This window comes from Schistocerca gregaria, chromosome 2, assembly GCF_023897955.1.
Source record: "Schistocerca gregaria isolate iqSchGreg1 chromosome 2, iqSchGreg1.2, whole genome shotgun sequence".
In the NCBI taxonomy this organism is placed as follows: Eukaryota; Metazoa; Arthropoda; class Insecta; order Orthoptera; family Acrididae; genus Schistocerca; species Schistocerca gregaria.
The window spans coordinates 987,547,898-987,565,813 of record NC_064921.1 but is presented as its reverse complement, the minus strand read 5'-3'; the positions used below and the strand labels follow the sequence as shown (position 1 = coordinate 987,565,813).

The window sequence follows — 17,916 nt, the reverse complement described above, 5'->3', positions numbered from 1 at the left end:
GTTATGCTTTTTCATGTGTTCCACATCCACGAGGATCATTTCATTTTTGGGTCAATGGAACAAAAACTGAATCGAATCTAATCTAATCTACTCTAATGGACAGGTTGTGCAAGCACTTTATTTTTATAGTAGTTCACATGTCACACAAATTGCTTATATGCTCTCTTGAAGCAGCTGAATAACATGCTCCACATACAACAGCAAGTGTGGAAACCAGATAATGTTTTTATGGAGAAATCAAGCCAGCCAGATTTGGCTCAAAAAAGGTTGACTGAGCTCATCCAGATAACAGAGCTGTAATATGCAAATGACAAAATATCTCTGGTTCATCCATCTAATGAGCTGAAACTGTTATTCACTACTGAATTGTAATCCCAGAAATTTTCCACTGTCAACCTCTTCAATCTCCATGTCTTCATACATTATACACATGCTGGAACGAAATCTCTTACAGGTTCTGAACTGCTTATACCAGGTTTTTTGAAGTTTAATGCAGTGAATTAGCTTTAAACCATTTATTAATGTCAGTGAAAATTTGATTAGCTGCCATTTATAAATCTGTGCTTGACTTCCTATTTATTGCAATGCCTGTATCATTAGCAACTGCTCGCACAGACTATGATCCTTTTACCGCTGGTATGCATCTGGAGCCAATAGAACACTTTTCTTACTTTGGAAACACTCTCTTAGAACACTGCACTTCTGAAAATGAGGTTGAAAACAGAATCCATGCTAGTCACACAACCTTTGGATGCCTCTCCCACTAGGTGTTCCTGAATTAATGATGTACAGAGAAGTGCTAAACTAACGGTGTTCCAGGCAGCAGTTGTCTCAGTCCTATAGCATGGATGCAAAAATTTAACTCATTACTGCTGCAACACCAAGAAATTGGAGCACTTTCAAGGGCAAAGGCTTCAATCAGTTATGGACATTACATGGGAAAATGAATGTTACAGATCTTATGAGGGTATGGAAGTTGAGCATAGAGGCCACCAAAATTATTCACAGGCAAATATGGATTGGTCTCATTAAGCAATATAGTGATGACAGGCTTCTTTAACACTGAGGGCGAACTCAGTGAGGGCAGAAGACGTCACAGTACCTCTCACCTCCTCCTCCCCAAAAAAGCACTGCAAGGGCCACATGGTCAGCTCAGAAAGAAGTAATACTGCAGATACTCTGCTTCATAGGTCCTGTAGGAGGGAGCCTTTCACTATGTCAGAAGACGACGAGTAAGTAACTTATTGAAACATTGCTTCAAGTCAATGCTGCTACTCGACTTAAGTCTAGAACAGGGCCAGCGGCAGTCACAGTGGTGCTTCTCTACTGCTATTTTTATTGTTATTTATCCAAGTCAGAAGAAAATACAATACATGGCATTTACCATTAAAAACAAAAGAGAAAAAGAATTATTAAAGTACACCACTGTTGCTCAAAATCTTTCAACAACAACTGCATTCAAAAGTCGCGAACAGAAGATTTTCTTCTGCACAACACGCAGGCCGTTGTTGACAGACCAGTAGATCTTCCATGGTGTGTTGTTCTCTGCAATCACAGTTAATGGTAACCACAGGGAAGTGCCATTTTGGGATGTTACTCCTTGATCTTCCAACTCCAGACTGAAGGCGGTTGAGTGATCTCCACAGGTTACACTCCTGATCATACCTGGGGGAGAGGGAGGTAAGGTTTCTGAAGAGGGCGGGCCAGTTGAGTTATTCTCAACTCAAGAAATCCACAGTTGTTTCCAACACTGAAGTGGTCTTGAGGAAACTACTTCTGGACCTCAACCTTGTGGCTGCTGCTTGTTTTTACAGCGTGAAACTACAGTACTAGTGACCAAAAGTGATCAACATTAACCTCATGCAGTTCGGTCCAGCCATTTCTGTGATATAGAAAAAATGTCAATGGGGTGAGATTGATCAAAGGAATAAACATGTTCCAAGTTATATTTAAAGATATATTTAATATAGGTTATATGGTTTTTACTGACAGGCTACTATAAAAACTAGTTTCAAATGTAGCACTGGTTTTCTGCAGAAACCCTGTTAAAAGGAACTTAATTTGTGTAGGCTACTTATTTACTGTACCGTGTGTTATTTTGTTTTTGTTTCATGTAAATGCATACACTGAGCCTAATGGAAAATATAGGCCTTCAACATGTGCTTCCCTCCAAACTGTACGCATCACTTGATATCTAAGATGGCCACCACTTTCAAAGATAGTTTACAAATACTGCCAACGCTGAGAAAGAAAAATATCTGTACTCGTTAGCTTGGAATTTATTTACAAATGGAAAGTTGAACAGTGATTAATCTCACCCTCCGAGGTCAACTCACTCCATTCCATGGTAATGACCTTGGCTGTCAAAATATTTTCCTATTTCATTTGAATGTGTTATGGTTTTCAAGGTAGTGATGTACTGACATGAGAATATGACAACATGCCTTTGAAACAAGTCATCTGTCTGCTGCTCTCACATTGGCTGCCCTCTTTCCTTCCCATCATAGCTCATGGCAAGTGCGACATCACTGCAGCACAAAACACGTAAGTACATCACTGGCCATGATCTAGACTTGCACCCTCCTAGCTGATAATTCAAGAGGATTTGAACAGTGAAATTTTGTGAGGAAGCCTTGAAGACTGTTGCCGTTCTACTGACTTGCCATCTGAACAAACTGACTTCGCTAAATGAGCACGAGATTAATTCTTAGGGCTGTAGAGCTCCTTAAAGATATCTGACATGTTGTTCCTATGGATCCCAGTATATAAGACAAACATCAATTTTTTTTATATTCACACAGGTTAAGATCTAAAAAAAAATAAGAAAACAGCATTTCGTGATTGTATTAAAGTAGTTTGCAGTTGTAGCAGTTATTTAACATTTTAATTCTGATTCTTTAAATTTTCTCATTATTTTGTTCATGCTTAAGTGCCTTTGTTTCGATTATTGTTCCACTTGTGTATATAAAATGTAACAAGTAAGTCTGGATCAGTCAATTTCTTGCTCACCAATTATCCATTTGCACATCATCTGCACTTTTGTTTCTAGATCTACATTCCAGTAGTTTCTTATAAAAATTGCTGGTAGTCTAGGAGACCATTGACAGATGTGTTCAAGGGGCACAGCCTTTGATTTTTTTCTATAGCAGCCAAGGTGTTTATATATGTTTATGTAGGCTGTCAGGATGGCCACTCTGACCACCTCATGGTTAGGGTACACGTTCACTTGTGGCGAGCAGGAAATAAACCCAGTGATATCGTGCTGCAACCAGATTCATTTTTTCCATCTTGTACCCAGTATAGTGCTGCTCCTGGCTCATGTCCAGTTGGCAGAATAAGTGTCAAACATATCGTCCTTGCTGGCAGTTCGTTGCCAGGATCCTGGCTGCAGCCACAAACTGCACAGCAAGAGCGTTCTTGCTGAGCAGGAAGCTCAGCGGCAACTGGTACTGAGTCAGTGCTGGTGAAGCAGTTTTACTTCATGACCACACAGCAGGTAGGTTGTGATGACAGCCTGCCTGGCAACAGGTTGTGGTGAAGGTGACATCATATGGGGAGCGAACTCTGCCCATCTCCTATGGTTGGAAGTTATCGCTAAGTGGGTTGGTGGCTACTAGCATCCCATTTAAACCCCCAGACCAACAGTGTGTGATGCACCCTGTATGGCAAGCAGTCCTGTTGAACAATGCTGATTGACACTGATAGCTGAAACAGTGAAGGGTGACTGAGTGATGATGCTTCTTTGGAACACACAGCTGTAGCCCTTGCTGCAGTGGTTGCCAACTCAATTTCATTTTCCATCTGGGCAGGTGCCATTTATATACACCTTGATCGAGGTGTCACGGTAACTTTGTTGCAATGCTGAAATGACATCCTTAATTTTAGTAAAACTGCTGGTTACTGAATAGGTGGTTGTAGCAACACATTAGGGCCAAATGGGGTGGAGTAATTGTGAAACAGCTGCAAGCTGTGGTGGATACGTGGTCATCACGCAGTGACACGTAAGAGTTGGCTATCAGCCACTAAAGACTGCATTAGGCGGACTAATCGTGTGCTTTTGGAAGCTGTTGTGAGGCAGGCTGTCAGCAGAACCTACTCACTGGGTGGTTGTGAAGTACAGCTGCTTCATCAACACTGACTCAGCACCAGCTGCCACTGAGCTTTTTGCCCAGCAAGAGCACTCTGCTCCTGAGCCTTGCTGTGCAGTTTATGACTCCAGCTGGGATCCTGGCAAGGGGATAACAGAAGTGTCCGATTCCACCCCTCTGATTTGACAAATAGCGTCACCAATATGGTGAAACCGACCACTCACAACAACTCCCATACTGCTCCTATGATGTCATCATGTAAACATGACAACAAACACGAAAATAGATCAAAAAACCACCAAACAGATATTCCTCCAAAAATATAATGAAACTAACGGGACAAGTGGGGGAAATTGGGGTTTTTTGGGTGGGGACAAACTAAATATAAACACAAAAAAACACTGGAGTCAATTACTTCCCTTGACCTATATAGATCAACAGCAACTATCTGTGGTTGCTGCACAAAGATAGAGAAGATCCAACGAAGAGCAGCGTGCTTCGTTACAGGATCATTTAGTAATCGCGAAAGCATTACAGAGATGATAGATAAACTCCAGTGGAAGACTCTGCAGGAGAGACGCTCAGTAGCTCGGTACGGGCTTTTGTTAAAGCTCCGAGAACATACCTACACCGAAGAGTCAAGCAGTATATTGCTCCCTCCTCCGTATATCTCGCGAAGAGACTATGAGGATAAAATCAGAGAGATTAGAGCCCACACAGAAGCATACCGACAATCCTTCTTTCCACGTACAATACGAGACTGGAATAGAAGGGAGAACTGATAGAGGTACTCAGGGTACCCCCCGCCACACACCGTCAGGTGGCCTGCGGAGTATGGATGTAGATGTAGATACTACAATATAAATCTCAAAACTTTCAGAACCACCACACTTAATCCTACCACAAAAACAACACCTAGAAAATCAAAACTGGAATCTAACACTTCCCTTGACCTATATAGGTCAACAGCAACAACTGATACCACACTATAAACATCAAAATTTTCACCACCACCACCACCACACTTAATACGACCTTTTTTTAAAAAAAACCTAGAAAATCGAACTCTTCCCGTTTTCCTACTCACACCCACCTCACGCGCACAGATACTGTGAGAGGATTTATAACAAAAATGATACATCACTAACACAATTTCTCGCACGTCTTGAACCAGGTACCTCACCTAATGGAGCGCCATAAGTTATCCTTACGATATCTCCACATATAGCTGTCCCTGGTCAGAGATGCTGGAACTTTAGTAAGCCTCATTTCGTCACGACACTGAACACTTCACAACTTCAGCCAACAGACCGAACAGCTGAATAAATTTTATTAGAGACAACACACTGTCCCCCATCATCGCCAACAACCGAAAACTGTTGACCTTATCAGTCATATCCATACCTACCAAAGACATAAACAAAGCTAAAATTCACACTCGACAAACAGAAAAAAAACTGTAATAATGTCACCATAACAAAACCAAAATTTTTAATTCACTGAAAAATATTCCGCTGAAAGCACAGTAACCACCGATACCACACACGTGCAGTGCTACCACGCAAATGAACCCAATACGCCACATAACACGCTACGCATAAACACACAACCGGAGAAAACCACCAATGGCAACAATATGCCACCTATAAACATGTCACAAATGACAACTAAACCAAAAACATCACCTCACACACAACACATCACCAGCGAGCACCACCAATCACATCAAAATGACATTTACAAACACACCACTCTCACAAACTAAACTTTGTGCTGTCGTGACATTGCACACTACAACAGCCTTACATCACGGATCAAAGCCGACGGGTGGAATTGGACACTTCCATTGACCCCTGGCAAGTAGTGCCACCAAAGACCATGGATTTGACACCTATCCTGTCCAATGGGTGTGAGCCAGGAGCATCACTACACCATGTACAAGATGAAAAAATGAATCTGACTGCAACGTGAGTATGGATGAGTTTATTCCTCCTTGCCACAAGTGAATGCGTACCCTAAGCATGAGGTAGTAAGAGCAGCCACCCTGACTGCCTACACCTTCTCCCCCACCATCTGACAGGGAAAACATGGCATAACACTCCAGACACAGTGGCAATCCATATGAAAGAACAGGTTCAATCCAGTTTCTAATGAAGTAAAGTTCCCTCAAGATCCCAGAATGTCATTCAAAGATGATATCTGGTCTATTGAAATATTACTTTTGTAGTTATTTCACTATCTTCAGAACACAATTTCTCAGATTATGGAATATCCCAAGAAGCTTTCACAGCACATGTTCATTTTTGCACCAATTAGATATTGCACTGAGTAAGACACTACCTTTACTAGTACTTTCAATTGCACCCATTCCCTCCCAAAGCATAACTGTTATTATCATTAAGCAGAACTGTGCAAGATGTGCAGGCTTCAGTAGACCTAAATCAAATTTATGTAACTGTTGTGGTAATAATATAGCCTATTTCACATTATAATGTTTATCATAGTTACAATGTACGAAGTGTTGGCTAATCATCATGTAGCTAGTCAAGATATGTAGTCTAGTTATTTTTAATAATAATAATACTAATAATAACGAAACTCAACTCCCTAAGAGATCTAATTCAAAGGAACTCCACATTTCAAATGAACTTGCTCATACAGGTGAACTGACATACACAAAGAAGAAAGACCAAAATATATTATGTAACTAGTTAGTAGAAAGTTATTTACCTTTTTAAACACTAAAGACTATTAGTAATAGTAAGAAGTTTAATAGACTGTCTCACCTTGAACTTAGTGCTGGCAGATGATCAGCATGTTTTTCTTCATCACAATTTAGATCGTCAAATATTTCAAAGTCTCCTATACTACTTTGTACATTTTCACTAGTTTCTGAGCCACCACTCATATGCCTCGATAGAGTAGCAACTCTATCACCAACAGTCTTGACGCCCTCATATACTAAATTTGCGACAGTTGATACATTCTGCTTTATTATACGAGATGGACGAACAAGTGATGCTTCAGCACATTCAACCAATAAGTCCTCCCCAGCACCTCCATAAGTTGAAACCCAAGACAGCTGTCTAGTCAGAAACTGTCTTGCTGCATCAGTATTTATAAAAAATTCGTTCCTCTTCTCTGCTTTAATCTCGTCATTCTTGTTTTCATTTAAAATGTCAGTTTCTTCACAAAGTATTTTATCAGATGTAGAATCCTGACATTCAATTTCATCTGAAATTTGGTCGGTTTTTTCACACTCATTTGAATTATCATGACGGATATTCTGCTTCTGAGCTGTACACTCTCTCGAAGAAATGGATGTAGACTCATCTGATGTCCTTTTGTCATCAGCTGAGTTGTCTTTGCTTGCTGTTGATGATGAACAGTGGTCGACAATGGGCTGTTGGATGTGGAGCCCCAAGGGGCATGTATCTGATAATGACTGCTGTGACACTGGCGATACAGCACACTCACTAAGACATGATGGGCAATTTGACACGAACACCTCCTCGTCCTCATCTGATTCACCTTTCTCTGAAGGACACTTCTCTACTTTATTCACTAAAGCTAACGAAAAATCTGAACCACAGGCTACATTAATAACACGCCTGTCAAAAAACAGCACTTTCTGTGGTTCAATACTTGGTACACACAGCTGGGGATGTTCACCACACGCCCACAACTCACCATTCTCAGTTACAAACAAACAACCGTAATCTGTCGCAGAAACTTGTTTTACTTTGGCCGTATGTCCTGCAGTTTGGAAACCGTGGGCACAACATCTAGAATCTTGATTTAAGACAATTTCCTCGTGATCTTCCAGATTGTGTGGAGACACCTTAAAAACTCTCCCACTTTCATTAACGTAAAATAGAGTTGTAGCATTTGAAGCAATATCGACAGCTACAATACTTGTTTCTTGCAGTATCAGCGTAGTTATTTCACCTTCATGCACGATAATTCCGTGACAAACTATTCCTCCTAATGTCAAAACAAAAACGTTGTCCGAAACACAACAAATTTTTCTTATACTTACGAGCAGCTCGGGTATTCCGCTAGTAATAGATAGCTTTTCTAGTCCGTAAAAGAAATTATGTTCACTCATTCTGTCACACTCCATGCAATTGCAAGTGTACAGTGCTTATACTATACCGTGACAGACGACCGTGGTGTACACAAACTAGAACTTTGAACACTCTATCGTTACAACAATACAGTCAATTCATTTGAACTGATAAGAATCATCCTTCTTAATCAGATCATCCCACTACTCTTCCGTGTTGGGCATTACGCCTGCTGCTACCTAACATTTTCCCCTCAAAAACAAACTGATACTTTACTTTAAATTTCCGCACTGCATTCGCGAACCCTACTGTCAAAAATTTGCAACGAAAGTCTTTGGTAAAGCAGCAACATTTGACAAATTCAAACTGTAATATCTCTGCCAGACATTTGTTAGGTCTTCCATTGCTGCTCATTGAAATATCTTTGACAGTAAAGATTTGTTGATTGTTGTTTACTGGTGGGAAGTGTGGAACACGTGCGTGTGTGTGAGGTGCATTCGGATGATACTGATTAGTGAGACGAAGTTAAATTACTAACTACCATGCAAGTTTCTAATCCAAATAACGTGAAGATCTACAATTTGAGTGTTGGGAAATCACTGCCCGACGTAAGTAATGTCTTGTTTATATCCAAAAGTGTTTAAATAAAGTTCGACATGCAGTTCAACTCTACCAATATTGTTTCCGAAACGAAATTTTTTAACAATATGATACGGATGTCGAGAAAGTGAAATTCGATAGTTACCAGGCGAAAACTAATATAATTGAAGTAATGATATTCGATTTTTCGAATAAAAAAAGTAGTTTTAATCGCGTATCAATATATAATTTTACGAACTACAGAAATTTAACAAATACATTTAGTAAGCTTTGACGTGATCAAGTGAAATAACGTATTCATGTCCAATTTTTAGTGCAGAGTTAAGACACTGATAATCTTGCTATGTTTACTCCCTATGAAGTTCGTTGTGAAAAATCGGACTCAGTTTGAGAATAATAGTTTCAATGATAGATGTAACGCTAAGAATAAAGGCAGCATCTATTACCTACAACTTATTTCTCCACAGAAGGTAGGAGAATAAACAGCCATAAAATATTTACCACCACTTTTGTGGATGACAGTTGCTGACAGATAAAAACTTCGAAAAGAACATGAACCCATTTCTACTTGACAACGTCGTCTATGTCTTGTATGAATTTCAGAATAGATGACAGAAGCCTCCGATTCCACCCGTCTGTTTCGAACCATTACGTCACCAATATGGCGGAAACGAGCATTCTCGTTTCCAATATAACGCTTATGACGTCATTACATAAACTGCAACAAACATAAAAGTACATGTGAAAGCTTCACACACATCTCTCTCCGAAAATATTATCAAACTAAATGAACCATCGCGGGAAATTGTGGGTTTCTGGATGTGGACAAACGAAATATAAACACATACAGACACACACACGATCCCAAACTACACAAAACGAAGACATAAAAACACCACGAAATTCCCAAGTTCCGCTACACATGCAATATCGACAGGAATCGGTCACTTCCTTTCACCTACATAGCTCAACCGTAATTGTCGACACTACAAAATAAAAACCAATTACTACAAAAATATAATCACACTGCAACTATCGATACCAACAAAACCAACACCTAAAACAACAAAAATTGGAATCGGACACCTCCCTTGATCTACATAGGTCCACAGCAACTCATGATAACAAAACACAAACAGCTACGATGACCAAGTGGAATCGAACTCTTCCCATGACCTATGCAGCTCAGATACAACTGACGTTCCAAAAAAATTGAAATAGAGTACTTTAGCCTAAGATACATAAATTAACTACAAGTGCCGATACCAAAACATCAACCGCCAACACATGTAGTAAATAACATAAACACAATGGAAACTCTAATGTTGGATCCTCTGTTTCTGTATCTGTGGTGTAATAGAATGGCTGCTCATTTAGGATTGCCCTCCAAAATTCCCTTGAAGTATTATTCTCCTCATATATCTAGAACATCTTGTTTATCTGTCACCAAATTTCCCTCTTTGTCTTTACAAGCTGTTATTTTCGTTCTATTTTGTGTAGTTCCTTCTCTAATTTTCTTGTCGAATTTTCTGCTTTCATTCCTTGTAGTGCCCTTCCATCTCTATCTTTCTCTTCATGGTTTCTCTTTTTTCCTTCTACATACCCTTGCTACCTCTATTCTCTTTTCATTATATAATGCCTGATTTGATCTATTTCCACTGCAAGCATTTCAGCCTTGCTTCCTTTTTCTGTTCCACTGCCTGTCTACATTTATCCAAAGGATTGGAAAAGGGCACAGGTCATCCCCGTTTTCAAGAAGGGACGTCGAACAGATGTGCAGAACTATAGACTTATATCTCTAACATCGATCAGTTGTAGAATTTTGGAACACGTATTATGTTCAAGTATAATGTCTTTTCTGGAGACTAGAAATCTAATCTGTAGGAATCAGCATGGGTTTAGAAAAAGACGGTCGTGTGAAACCCAGCTCGCGCTATTCGTCCACGAGACTCAGAGGGCCTTAGACACGGGTTCACAGGTAGATGCCGTGTTTCTTGACTTCCGCAAGGCGTTTGACACAGTTCCCCACAGTTGTTTAATGAACAAAGTAAGAGCATATGGACTATCAGATCAATTGTGTAATTGGATTGAGGAGTTCCTAGATAACAGAACGCATCATGTCATTCTCAATGGAGAGAAGTTTTCCGAAGTAAGAGTGATTTCAGGTGTGCCGCAGGGGAGTGTCATAGGACCGTTGCTATTCACAATATACATAAATGACCTGGTGGATGACATTGGAAGTTCACTGAGGTTTTTTGCAGATGATGCTGTGGTGTATCGAGAGGTTGCAACAATGAAAAATTGTACTGAAATGCAGGAGGATCTGCAGCGAATTGACGCATTGTGCACGGAATGGCAATTGAATCTCAATGTAGACAAGTGTAATGTGATGCGAATACATAGAAAGATAGGTCCCTTATCAGCAACTGGAAGCAGTTAACCCATAAATTATCTGGGAGTACGCATTAGGAGTGATTTAAAATGGAATGATCATATAAAGTTGATCGTCGGTAAAGCAGATGCCAGACTGAGATTCATTGGAAGAATCCTAAGGGAATGCAATCCGAAAACAAAGAAAGTTGGTTACAGTACACTTGTTCTACCATTGCTTGAATACTGCTCAACAGTGTCGGATCTGCACCAGATAGGGTTGATAGAAGAGATAGAGAAGATCCAACGGAGAGCAGCGTGCTTCGTTACAGGATCATTTAGTAATCGCGAAAGCGTTACAGAGATGATAGATAAACTCCAGTGGAAGACTCTGCAGGAGAGACGCTCAGTAGCTCGGTACGGGCTTTTGTTAAAGTTTCGAGAACATACCTTCACCAAAGAGTCAAGCAGTATATTGCTCCCTCCTACGTATATCTCGCGAAGAGACCATGAGGATAAAATCAGAGAGATTAGAGCCCACACAGAAGCATACCGACAATCCTTCTTTCCACATACAATACAAGACTGGAATAGAAGGGAAAACCGATAGAGGTACTCAGGGTACCCTCTGCCACACACCGTCAGGTGGCTTGCGGAGTATGGATGTAGATGTAGATGTATCATCATACCAGTCTTCATTCCTAAGTCTCCTTGTTTCCCCCAATATTGCATGCGCTGTTGTTCTAATATCGTCTTTAATAGAGGTCCACTCTTTGTCTACATTATCTCCACCACCTTTGTAACTTGTAATTCCTGTCTGTTTGCTCTGGTAATCCTTGACAGTAGTCCTATCTTTCAGTTTTTCCATATTCCATGTCTTTACTCAGGTACTACTTCCTTTGGCAGGTGTATCAAGGTTTTGTCTCATTTTGGCTCCTGCTAGGTAATGGTCAGAATCAGAATTAGCTCCTCGGAAAGTGCACACATTTTCCATATTGGATGCCGACCTCTTTCACACCAATATGTGGTCTACTTGGTATGTTTCATTTGTTCCAGGTATTTTCCAAGTCCCTTTGTAGATGTTTTTCCTGGAAAACAAGTACTTTTTGCCTTCATCTTGTTTGCAGGAGCAAACTGGCAATGCTCAAACCATTATTATTAGTTTCAGCATTCAGACTTTCCTTACCAAAAACACTTCTTGATGCCTCTTGCTTTCCCAGTTTTGCATTATGGTCACCAAGAACTATTTTGGAATCATATTTGTGTATTCTGTCACAAACTTCCTGTAGCTGATCACAGAAGGTGTCCACAGTATCTTCATATGATTGTTCTGTATGTGCATTTACATTCACAAAGGTCACATTGTGAAATTTTCCTTTAATATGTGGAGTACATATACCCTCCTCACTGCCATAACAAATACCTAGAAATACAAAAGTCCTCAGGAATACTCATCCATCAGCAGTCCCCCCTTTGGGTCCGGGGGTAAGAATAGGCCGCAGGTATTCCTGCCTGTCGTAAGAGGCGTTTCACATGTTTCGGCCTTTATGTGATGATCCCCTGTAGGGTTTGACCTCCATTCTTCAAAATTTTCCCAAAGAGCCAGACAATTGGGAAAGGGCACCTTACATGGTGCATTGTGTTCATCGTGCATTGAGATCTTTGACTCACATTGTCGTCGTCGCATTACAGTACCGCCCATTCTCCATCTCTTGGGCAAGGACACCTTCCTGGGTGCATTTCCCACCATGCAATATGCAGTGTTGCTTTTTGCATCGACGATGGCCATGGACTTTTTTGCACCTGATATCCAGCACAGTAGCCAGTCCATTGTGGTGGGGCCGCCATCTACCCTGTTGGTTGTAGCCCCCTGACCACATAGGAATTGCTCTGCTGACACCTGCGCCATTAACTCCCCCCGTATGCCAAGGGGTAGATTCATATCAACCTGGGGCATCAGGACTCCTGGCAATGGCCGTCCTGCCAGGTGACCTTTGTTGCGGGTGGGTGGTGCCCATGGGGAGGGCCCCTGGTCGGAGTTGGTGGCATCAGAAGGATGACACGCGATGTAACATTGTCCATCACCTTTTGCTGGTGGTGAAACACCAGCAGACTCTAAGCGATCACGACCTCAATTCAACACACAGATGTACGACCCCAAATCGTTCCCCTCCCTGGCCACGCCATGGGAGGAACGTCAGGCTAAGGATGGCAGCGGATCTTATTTTCCGCGGTACCTTGTATGTTCAAGAGCTGATGGGGAATCTTTCATGCCGGTGAAGCCACAGTTTTTTGTTGAGCATCTAGAGGCAATTTTGGGGAGGTGGAGGGTTTGTCCAAAATGAGATCTGGGTCAGTCTTGATCAAAACAGCGTCCTCTGCCCAGTCACAGGTGTTACTCGCTTGTGACAAGTTGGGTGATGTTTCTGTAACCATCATGCCCCATAAGAGCTTAAATATGGTCCAGGGTATCATATTTCACATGGACATTCTTTTGCAGTCTGATGATGAACTGAGCGCCAATTTAGAGCAGCGAGGTGTCCATTTCATCCAGCGTGCGAGAGGTAATTAGGTTGCCACCGGTGCCTTCATCTTGGCCTTCGAGTGTGATACATGGCCCGAGAAGGTCAAGGTGATGGTCTACTGTTGTGATGTAAAGCCCTATATCCTTCCCCCAATGCGGTGCTTTAAATGCTGTAAGTTCGGCCATGTGTCTTCACGCTGTACCTCCAGCGTCACGTCGAGATTGCGGACGCCCATCTCATCCCAATTTTCCAAGTGCCCCGTCTCCCATCTGTGTCAACTGCGGAGAGCACCATTCACCTTGCTCGCCAGACTTCAGGATTCTCCGGAAAGAAAGGAAAATCATGGAGTACAAGACCCTGGATCGACTGACCTGCCCTGAGGCTAAGAGAAAATTTGAACGCTGGCATCCTGTGCGTATGACATTGTCCTATGCTGCCACTACAATACTCCCCCCCCCCTCCTCCACCCCAAACATCAGGGATGTCCGTCCCCATTTGTAAGTTGGAGAAGTGTAAGTCTTCTTTGGTTTCTCTCACTAGGAAGGGGTCCCTTAGGTGACTACCTTCCTAGGTTCCTGCTAGAGGGAAAGATGACACCCACCAGTGGTTGAAGAGCCCAAAAGCAGCTGGTGTAGGGCTTCACGTGCATCCTCAGTCTCGGAGACTGAGCAGGTGAAGTCCTCCCAGCAAGAGAAAGTCTAGGAGCAGCGAGAGAGAGAGAGAGAGAGAGAGAGAGAGAGAGAGAGAGAGAGAGAGAGAGAGAGAGAGAGAGAGAGAGAGAGAGAGAGAGAGAGCCTAAGACCAAGTTGCAGTGGCACCCACACCACTGCTACCTACAAGTTCTGCGTCTGAGGATGTGGTGGAGATTTTGGTGCCCGCTGAGGACCTAGATCTCACCGGACCCTCAGACACAATGGATATAGACTGCCCAGGCAGTAAGTCGGTGACAGCAGGTGACAGGCATAAACTACCTCATTGAATGTTCCATGCCTTCCCCGTCTTACGATGACGACATCCTCCAGTGGAATTGCGGCAGTTTTTTCCACCGCCTGGCTGAGCTACGACACTATTAAGCTTTACACCAGCTATCTGCATTGCTCTCCAGGAAATCTGATTCCCGACAATGCGGATCCCTGCCCTCCGTGTCTATAAGGGATATTACAGGAACTGTAGTGACTGTAATCGAGTGTCAGGTGGAGTTTGCGTTTATGTCTTAAACTCAGTCTGTAGTGAAACTGTGCCCCTTCAAACCCCTCTTGAAGCTGTGGCTGTCAGAATAAGGACGATGCAGGAAATAAGTGTGTACAATGTATATCTTCTTCCAGATGGTGCAGTACCGTTGAATGTATTAGCTGCACTGATTGATCAACTCCCTAAACATTTCCTTATTGTGGGAGATTTTAACGCCCATAACCCCTTGTGGGGTGACACTGCCTACTGGCCGAGGCAGAAATATCGAAACTTCACTGTCTAAGTTTGACCTCTGCCTCTTAAATACTGGGGCCCCCACACATTTCACTGTGTCGCATGCTAGTTACTCGGCCATTGATTTATCAATTTGCAGCCCAGGACTTCTCCCATCTATCCACTGGAGACCACATGACAACCTGTGTGGTAGTGACCACTCCCCCCATCTTCTTGTCACTGCCCCTGCGTGAGGCCCCCAGATAGGCTTTAAACAAGGCAAACTGGGAAACTTTCACCTATGCTGTCACCGTTGAATCTCCCACATATGGTAACATCGATGTGATGGTTGAGCAGGTGACTACAACAATTGTTTCTGCAGCAGAAATGCGATCCCTCACTCTTTAGGGTGCCCCCAGCGTAAGGTAGTCCGTTGGTAGTCGCCAGGAGTCACTGAAGCAATTAAGGAGCGTTTGTGAACACTACAGCTGCATAAGTGGCACTTATTTCTTTGTAATCATACAGCAAGTATCATTAAAATAAAAAACTCTTAACAAAATATAGATATCTGTTCCAGAGATACAGCATTTTTTAAAAAAATTCCAAAATTCGCATCTTCAAAGTGGTATGTGCAGTCTCATCTTTGGAGGGCTGTATTTCAGAGCAGAATTTTTTTTTGAAAAAACAAAAAATTACATCTTCCTTACTCAGTCCTTCATTTTAACATAAGCTAAATTCAATAACATCCGAGACTATGAAGGTAAAATTTTTTCTAGCCTGCCTGAATTGATATGGACTATGCCAGCAGTATTTTTCATTGGGCCTGCGTGAGACTCAACCCCTCCTCTGTGAGATGAGTAGCAATGTATCCTTTCCGTATTGTTCTTTTTACATCTTGGAATTTCCATTGTTAAACATGTAACTCTGTATGTTACTAAATATCACAGTAGAAAAGACAGCTGATTACGTAGTTTTTATAAACCGCATACCACATGTGTTGTGCCATGGAAAGGAATCCTTATATGGCATATAAAACTTTTTTTCTAATGCTCCATCTTATTTGTGTTGGGAATTTACACTGAAGTGCCAAAGAAACTAGTATAGGGACGTGTATTCAAATACAGAGACATGAAAACAGGCAGAATACGGCACTGCAGTCGGCAATGCTTATATAATACAGCAAGTGTCTGGTGCAGTTTAGATTGGTTACTGCTGCTACAATGGCAGGTTATCAATATTTAAGTGAGTTTGAATGTGGTGGTGCAGTCTGTGCACAAGCGATGGGACACAGCATCTCTGAGGTAGCGATGAAATGGATTTTCCCGTATGACCCTTTCACGAGTGTACTATGAATATTAGGAATCTGGTAAAACATTAAATCTCTGACATCGCTGCAGCCGGACAAAGGTGGTTTAAGAATGGGACCAACGATGAGTGAAGAGAATTGCAACCCTTCCACATATTGTTGCAGATTTCAATGCTGAGCCATCAGCAAGTGTCAGCATGCGAACCATTCAATGAAACATCATCAATATGGGTTGGTTGTTTTGGGGGGGGGGGGGGGGGGGGACTGGACAGCGAGGTCATCGGTCTCATCGGATTAGGGAAGGATGGGGAAGGAAGTCGGCCGTGCCCCTTGAAAGGAACCATCTCGGCATTTGCCTGGAGTGATTTAGAGAAATCACGGAAAACCTAAATCAGGATGGCCAGACGCGGATTTAACCGTCGCCCTTCCGAATGTGAGTCCAGTGTGCTAACCACTGCGCCACCTCGCTCGGTCATCAATATGAGCTTTCGGAGCTGAAGGGCCACTAATGTACTCTTGATGACTGCATGACTTAAAGCTTTATGCCTCACCTGGTCCTGTCAACACCGACATTGGACTGTTTATGGCTGGAAACATGTTGCCTGGTCAGATGAGTCTCGTTTCAAATTGTATTGAGTGTATGAACGTGGAGGGATATGGAGACACCTCATGAATCCATGGACCCTGCATGTCAGCAGGGGACTGTTGAAGCTGGTGGAGACACTGTAATAGTGTGGAGTGTGTGCAGTTGGAAGTGATATGGGACTCTTGATACGTCTAGATACAAATCTGACACGTGACATGTACGTAAGCATCCTGTCCATGTCCATTGTGCATTCCAGTGGAGTTGGGCAATTTCAGCAGGACAATGTGACACCCCATACATCCAGAATTGTTACAGAGTGACTCCAGGAACACTCTTCTGAGTTTAAACACTTCCGGTGGCCACCAGACTCCCCAGACATGAACATTATTCTGGGATGCCTTGCAATGTGCTGTTCAGAAGAGATCTCCATCTCTTCGTACTCTTATGGATTTATGAACAGCCCTGCAGGATTCATGGTGTCAGTTCCCTCCAGCACTACTTAAGACATTAGTTGAGTCCATTCCATGTCATGTTGCAGCACATTTACATGCTTGCGGGGGCCCTACGATGTATTATCAAGGCAGTTGCCTAGAGGCTCCTTTACTGTTCTCTCACATCTTAATCAGTTTTCTTCAGCAACAACATCTACAGTCTTAATATGCTCTTTCGATTCCTTAATGCCTCAGAATTATTGTCCTTTAAGGTTGATTTTTGCCCCTTTTTATGTGGACCACTTTGATTATCATTTTTTAGGCTGACCTGGTGAATGTGTATTGGCTATGATTGTTACAGTCTGCAGTGTTGATATTGTGCAAGGATTTTAGGCTTTATTGGCATCTTGTGAATGCTGTATTTGAACAATGAGCTGTGGCCCACAAATACAATAATTCTTCATAGGTACACTCAACCTGTAAAGAATTGGGTGTACTGATGGCAGCCTTACAGTTTGAAAACAATAACATTCATAAAT

At 42.1% G+C, this 17,916-nt stretch overlaps 2 protein-coding genes across 2 annotated transcripts in view; one reads left to right on the top strand and one right to left on the bottom strand.

Annotated features, from left to right (window-relative positions):
- LOC126335476 (alsin) overlaps positions 1 to 8,527 on the bottom strand; it is a 181,602-nt gene extending 173,075 nt beyond the window's left edge. The window contains exon 1 of the mRNA XM_049998794.1: positions 6,875 to 8,527. Coding sequence (XP_049854751.1) covers positions 6,875 to 8,211 — 1,337 coding nt within the window. The 5' untranslated portion in view covers positions 8,212 to 8,527. The remainder of the gene's footprint in view (positions 1 to 6,874) is intronic.
- Positions 8,528 to 8,679: 152 nt separating this feature from the next.
- The window catches only part of LOC126335477 (nucleolar protein 10), a 54,521-nt gene continuing 45,284 nt past the window's right edge, over positions 8,680 to 17,916 (top strand). The window contains exon 1 of the mRNA XM_049998795.1: positions 8,680 to 8,763. Coding sequence (XP_049854752.1) covers positions 8,698 to 8,763 — 66 coding nt within the window. The 5' untranslated portion in view covers positions 8,680 to 8,697. The remainder of the gene's footprint in view (positions 8,764 to 17,916) is intronic.